Source organism: Cucurbita moschata, unplaced genomic scaffold, assembly GCF_002738365.1.
Source record: "Cucurbita moschata cultivar Rifu unplaced genomic scaffold, Cmos_1.0 Cmo_Scf00036, whole genome shotgun sequence".
In the NCBI taxonomy this organism is placed as follows: domain Eukaryota; kingdom Viridiplantae; phylum Streptophyta; class Magnoliopsida; order Cucurbitales; family Cucurbitaceae; genus Cucurbita; species Cucurbita moschata.
This window is the reverse complement of record NW_019268552.1, coordinates 598,851-606,201: the sequence shown is the minus strand read 5'-3', so window position 1 is coordinate 606,201 and position 7,351 is coordinate 598,851. Positions and strand designations below refer to the sequence as shown.

Genomic DNA, 7,351 nt, shown 5'->3' with positions numbered 1-7,351 from the left:
TTTTTTTTTTTTTTTTTTTTTAATTATTATTATTTTAAAAAATGGTAGGTATGGTTTACCATATTCGTAATATTATTATAAAAAAAAAGTAATTAATTATCATATTAATTTCCCTTTTGGTTAATTAATTTCAATAATTTTCTTGATTTTGTTTATTTGCTTCCTTTTATTGTGGGGCATGGGCAAAATTGGAAAGATTTGTTGGATCGGTTTTAGATTAATTAAAATGGACCTAATTATTAGAGACATGCCTTTTGGACCCCACTTTATTTTTATGTATATTTTGTGGATCTTTTTATTAGATTGTATTTAAACCTAAGTCTAAATGTATTTAGATTCTTTGGAACAACACAATTTCATGATAACCTAAGTTTAAATGTATTTAGATTATTATATGTACTGAGATTTCACATCGATTGGAGAGGGAAACGAGCGCCAATGAGGACGTTAGGTTTCAAAGAGGTAGATTTTGAGATCCTACATCAGTTGCAGAGGAGAATTACACGTTATTTATAAGGGTGTAGAAACATTTTTCTTAGTAGACATGTCTTTTTAAAAATGTGTCGTTCTTCTCCCTGACCGATGTGGGATCTCACAATTCACCATTTGGAGTCCAACATTCTCGCTGACACTCGTTTACCTCTTCAATCAAGAGAGGGTTTGAAAACATGTTTATTCTGACTCAGAGGGAGAAATGCATTGGAGTACTGATGTGTACCATGCACCCGAGTTTACATATACTAATGTCCATCTCTTACCAAACACAAGTTATTTATGGATATTATCACGAGGTTCGGATGTTAATTCTCTTTCTGTCCAAAGAAGATATATTTCTAGCTATTGAGTAAATAATGATAAAATGAGACAAAAATTTTATGGTCCGGATCTTTGTAGTAAAAACGAAAGTGGAGTTCCTAATTATTCAGAACTTAATCCAATCCAATGCACGGATCAATCTAATCTCACAAATACTACTGGTAATTCTGATTTATTGGTAAAAAGGCGAAGAAATGGATTCATCATTCAATTTGAATCACTTCAAGAACGAGAAAAAGAACTATTATCCCGTTCCAGTATTTCGATTGAAATACCCATAAATGGTATTTTTCGTAGAAATAGTATTCTTGCTTATTTCGATGATCGGTGTGTAATCTCAAGTGCACTATTTCCCTCTCAAATCCATGTGTATTCTCACAGAATCTTAAATAAAAACATATTCTTTTCTTCTTAAAAGAACTCATAACATAACTCAAAGATTCACAAGAACAGAACATAATACAGTCTCCCCATATTCAACAAACATTCCATTCATGGAAACTGAATCGAGATCAGATCATCTTAGACATACAAAAAAGAGTGTTTAAGTTCTTTATGTAGCGTTGTAAGGAGCCCACATCTCAGGGTAGAACCTCAGAGTCCTTGGAAGCGCCAGCTTCCAAGCAGCAATGTCAGGCAAGTCACCAGTGAGCGCCAAGGAACTGTCATCCTCACCATTCCCAAGTCTCAAAATCCACAATTTGTCGCCATAAACTTCATGCATTGCCTTCAAAGCGCGTTCCATTACCACTTTCCCATCTCTTCTTGGGTCCTCTGCCTCCACACAACTGCCCCCAACGTTCACCATCACTCTCCCGCCTTTCATCAAACACCTTGCGAGCATTCTCCATGTATTCGGATTCTCAAGTTCTGGAATCAAGCTACCTTCACTAAACAAATCCACCAAAATCCCTGCAAATCCCCCTTTCACCTTGGCTTCCAGAGCATTCCCAATGTACATAAAAAGCCTATTTGGGTAATCCTTTTCCAGCTTCGACAAACCAAAAAACTCCTTCCCAACCGCGATTACAGACGGATCCAACTCCCACCCATGAATCACAACCTCCGGATATAGCTTTAGGATCGCTCGAGCGGCGGAACCAGCGCCGAATCCGAGGATTCCGATGGGTCCCGACGGCAGAATCGGCGGCAATGTGGCGAAGACATCGAAGTAGGTGTTTGTGAGTGATTTGAAAAGATGAGAGATGCTATGAATGTTACCAGGGCCATCGAGTAGGAGGAGTCTAGAACCTGCAAATGGGTGCTCTGCTCTTCGGGAAACTTCAAGAACTCTGATGAAATTGTGTCGGGATTTGAATTTGGCCAGGATTTTGACGTCGTCCGATGGAATTCCGTCGTCTTGGGTTCGTTTCTTAGGGCTTGAAGATTGTGTTTCCTGGAATTGAACTCTCAACCGATCAAATTGGCGGCGTTTGATCAGTTCTTGTTGGAAGGAAACGAGATTTCGAGATATGGGTTTGAAAAAATGGACGGAATTTTGATTTGGGTGAAGAATTAAAGTGATTTCTTTATTCAATTGAAGCCGCATTTTCCCCTCCGACAGAAATGATTTGACGAACAAGCTTTGATAATGGAGGCTGTAAGAGGAGTGAGATTTCTTATTTGCCCTTCTTGGCCCAAAATGAATCGGCCCAACAGACTTTACGGCCCAAATAAGAACAGGCCCAGTACAACATCCGCAACCCATTAATATAATAATATTATTTGAGAAATTTGTGGTAGGTGCTATGAATATTAAAAAAATAGAACCAGAATTTTAAATTTTAATGTTAATTATTCCGGTAAATTATTGATTAACAATAGTTGCTGGTTTACTATATTATAACCAACCAACATGATAAGAGATAAAGATATTATATAATTAATCATGGCAACTTTTTCTATTAATTATTTTAATTCACTTTGTCAATTGATTTATCTATTTATGACGATATTATTTTGTAGGTTAGTTTGTCGGTCACGTTTACATTACTATTAAATATTTTTCTTCAAATTAATTAATTTAAACTAATTTCAAGTGAAAATTATAAATATACTTTTTGATTATTATGTTTTTATTGAATATTTATGATTAAAAAATTAAAATTTGGGAAATAAAATTGATTACGTAATAATTATATGATTTTAGAAATTAGTAAGGTAGTAATGATGTGTTTGGAATAAGATTGATTAAGAGAGGATTGGTGGGGAAATTATAAATAAATAAATAAATAATTAGTTAAGAGAACCATGTAATTAGAGTCAAATATTGGGGTCCAATCGGAAGGTGTTGGAAATTGGAGACATGGAAATCTTTAGTCAAGTTTATCACATAAATTGCTATTTGGTCCTTTGGCATTAGGGATTTTGCATATAAGCCCCTGTTTTTTAATGGAATTCCATGACCGCTCTTATTGCCGCTTTTGACTTGGTTGTGAGGTGGGACTGCCCACAGACACAAGATGGGCTCGACCAGGGGAATCTTGCAACTTTCAGGGATTATTTTATAATTATTTTATTTATTTCTAATAGACTCTAAAACCAAGTAAACATAATTTACACAATTATATCTTTTTAATATTTAATTTCATGGTTGCAATTATTAATTACATCATTTTTATCTTTAATTATTCCCACCCCTCTTCTAATGCCATTCTTTCCCCTCTACACCTATTCTCTTTCATTATTGCACTTTTGATTTTTTATTTTCATCTCTTTTTTTATATATTTTTTTTCCAAATAATATTAAAAAAAAAAAAAACACGAACGCCTAGAAAACATATTCTACCGAGTTCGGATTGATTTTTCGATTTTTAATTTTTTTTTCATAAATCAACAACTTAAACTGACGTTGATTTTGAAAAAAAATAAACCTAAACTAACGATTTTGAAAATCGTGTTTGTTTTGATTAATTAAAAGACAAGACTTAACATAACAATATGATTGTTCGAGAATATATATAATTTTAAAAAAAATTATTATTAAAGAGACATCTCCACTCCTACCCACATTCATCTTCTACTAAGCCAACCAATTTGAAGCTTCTCCTTGCATGCATGAAGTTAAGATCTATTAACTTTAGATTATTTTTAAAAAATATAAGATTTTATTAAATATGTTTAAACTTCGGAGATCTATTTTTAAAATTTGAATATTTATTGGACAGAAATTTACAAGTTTAAGATTAAATTTTCATCGGGTTAGTAATTATTTATTAAATACAAGCGGGTAAGGCATGATTATAATATGGCCAATGATAAATAATAAAAAATAAAAAAGAAATAATTAATAATTATAACTTTTAAGTATTGTATTGCTTGTGGTGCATGCTTCACATATATAAACATGTTTAAAACATTCACTTGCCCATAAATACAATCAACAAAAATTCATTGGTCATCAAAACAATAATAAAAAATCCTGTCACTTATTGATTAAAAAAAAAAAGTTAATACGTGAATTTAAAGTTAAATAAATTAAAATATTATAAATTTGTGAATTCTTTTTTTATAAAAAAAAAATTAAATAAGAACTCGATTGTCCGAATATAGCTGTTTCACAATAGTACGAAATGTAGATTAAAATGTATATATATATGATTTTATAATTGATGAATTATTCGAGATATTTTTATTTCAAATATTTATTTGTGAAAAATTGTTAGATGCATTTTGATGGATATGGATAAGAGTCGGGGCGGTGTTTACGGGGCTTCCTAGAAACCCCTCTACTTTAGACCTATCAATTTGTGATCATCATATCTTTAAAAGGAAGCTTTATTGTTGGGCGATGGACACCCTTTTGAAAATGACCACTCTCTTTAAATCAAACGCCGTACACATTATATAATATAATATACTAATATTATATATTTTAAATTTCATTTCAACCTCATGAATTTGAGAAATTTTTACCGACTTAAATTTAAATTAAATAATATTCTAGATTAAGACTGAAGAATTAAATTATTTGGAATAAGTTGGCATATATATTATATTTAATTAAGGTCAAAATAGTAATAAAAACCACTGATTATAAATTAAATCGAGGAATATATGATTGTATAATAGTCAATTTAGACAACTCTAAGTGGTACTTAAAATTATGAAGAGGACGTATACAATTATTGTAGAGAGTCCTTGGCCATAGGGGTGGTCTTAAATTCAAGGGGTATATCCCCCATGTTACATTTAATTTTTGTTCCATAATAAATTAAATTAATTATTTATCCAATTATTTAATTCCCATTTTAATAAGGAAAAATAATCTCTTTTAATAAGGAAAACTTAGAAATATATATATATATATATATATATTATTAGTAGTTTTATTTAAAATGTTTGTTTAAAAAAAAATAGTTGCTTAGTTATTTAATAGGAGAGGCAGGGGAGGGAGACAGAAATGTCGGCGACATCATGGTGACGTAACAAGACGGTGACAGTAGAGAGAGAGAGAGAGAAGGGGTCGGGTCGGGTTAGAGTGAAAAACCCCGAAGATGGAGGGAAAGGCCACACGCGCGCATCCAGGTGGCGAGAAATGTATGGGCGGTGACAGATTACACGCTTGCAGAGTCACAGTCGCCGTCGGAACATCTTTTTCAAATTCCGTACTGTTTTATCATCAGTAGGGTTGAATGTATTGGGGCCATTTCCGAACATTTTCCAATACCCAATTCTTCTTTTCTCCTCTTTTTTTCTTTTTCTTTTTCTTTTTTTCCTCTTTTTTATTTTTCAAATCTCTCACGTCCCTTTCTTTCTTTTTCTTCATTTTTATTTTGTTGATTATTTTAATTTTAATTTATTTTGCAACACATATTTTTGCTTCGTGCTTGAAATTGATTAATATTGTGACGTTTTCATGCGACATTTACATAATTAATGATAAGAACGAAGAAAATAAACCCTACAATTTGATTTGAAAGATAAAGATGTTCTTCAACACATTAACAATTTTATTACTACAGTCATTTATACAGAAGATTTTTATTATTTGATTACGACTTTTAACTCGATTGATAGAATTATATATATATATTTGAAATGACGTTAGAAGAAGACATGATTAAATAATTAATTACATCATGATTATCTAATCCTCTATTTTAAATAATAGTCTTGAACCGCTTGTTGATTTAAAAAAAAGATTGAAGAAGCTTTTTAGTTAGTTGATATATTATAATATATATATATATATTAAAATTATTTAAGAGACAGATAAGAATAAATATTTAATTAGAAATGTAACACCGACGGGATACGAATACGATGCTCTTTTATCATATATCGACAAGTCTTAGATTTCACGTGTGAAGACGAGATCTTATGGCCCTCAAAATATAATGTTGCATTTTAAAAATAAATAATAATATGAGTGATTTTTAATTATATAGAAAAAAGTAAGGGACTGTGGGATCAAATAATTGTGAGAGACGTAATGTAGGAAATAGGTTTAATAGGAAAGAGAGACAAAAAAGTGTGGGCCAATCATTGTGCCGATTCGGCGTATGAAGGTATCGATGAGCTGGCTATCTATTTTTTAAGATAACGAAAGAAACTGTATTTATGTCGTCCGACGTGGACGTGTCGGTAATATTTATTTATTTTAAAGAAAAATAAAATAAATAAAATAAGTCTTTGTTCACAGCCTCCAATCATTGACCCTTTCATTCAAGGATGAGAGGTCCCGTCCCATAATGTATATATCGTTCATAAGGTGCATCTAGGATATATCTTTAAATATATATATTTTTATTGAATTTAAAAATTTAAAAATTATTGCGACAAAGTTATAGTAAAAATTAAAAAAAAAATATTTATTTTATTTTAATATAATGATTAATTTTTAATATCAGCGTGGAACACTCCAATTGATTAATAAACGAAAAAATTGTAAAAAAAAAAAAGTAAAAAAATGAATAAATAATAAAAAAGAAAAGGCGTGGAGCCGATGCTTGTGAATGCAAAGGTGTCGGCTGGACTTTATGATGATTGTAATTCAAAGGGGAAATATTTAACAAAAAAATAAAAGAAAAACATGCGGCTAAATATTGCGTAACAGTAAATTGCACGCAAAATCCCAAAAATTATTATTTAATTAATACAAAAATTGAGCTTTAACTTATTAATTTATTACTTAAATATCACTCAATAACTATATATAACTTCATAATAATGCACTTCTACTTAATCTCTATTTTAACTACTAATTTACATCATTAATAGAAAAAAAAATGTTTATTTAATTTTTTTTTAATTGGGTAAAAAAACTTTATTTAAATTTTTTTAATTCTGTATTTAATAGATTTCTAAATTTTATGCGCGGTTTTAAATATTTATAAATTAAATTGATACGAAAATATAAGGAAAAGGTAAAAAGCTTTATAGGTTATTGGATTGGTTGTTCCATCATCTCCCTCTCTTTCTAACTTCAATTTTAAGTATCATTTTTCGTTCAATTTATTAAATTATCGGATTTTATTTTTGGGTTTTTTTTTTTTTTTTTTTTTTTTTTTTTTTTTTTTTTTTTTTTTTTTTT

General features: G+C 30.3%; 1 protein-coding gene across 1 annotated transcript; it reads right to left on the bottom strand.

The window, feature by feature from the left end:
• Positions 1–1,201: 1,201 nt before the first annotated feature.
• LOC111431565 lies at positions 1,202–2,549 on the bottom strand. The gene has a single exon (XM_023068248.1). The coding sequence runs from the start codon at positions 2,522–2,524 to the stop codon at positions 1,370–1,372; it is 1,155 nt and encodes a 384-aa protein (XP_022924016.1). The 5' UTR covers positions 2,525–2,549; the 3' UTR covers positions 1,202–1,369.
• Between the last annotated feature and the right edge of the window lie 4,802 nt (positions 2,550–7,351).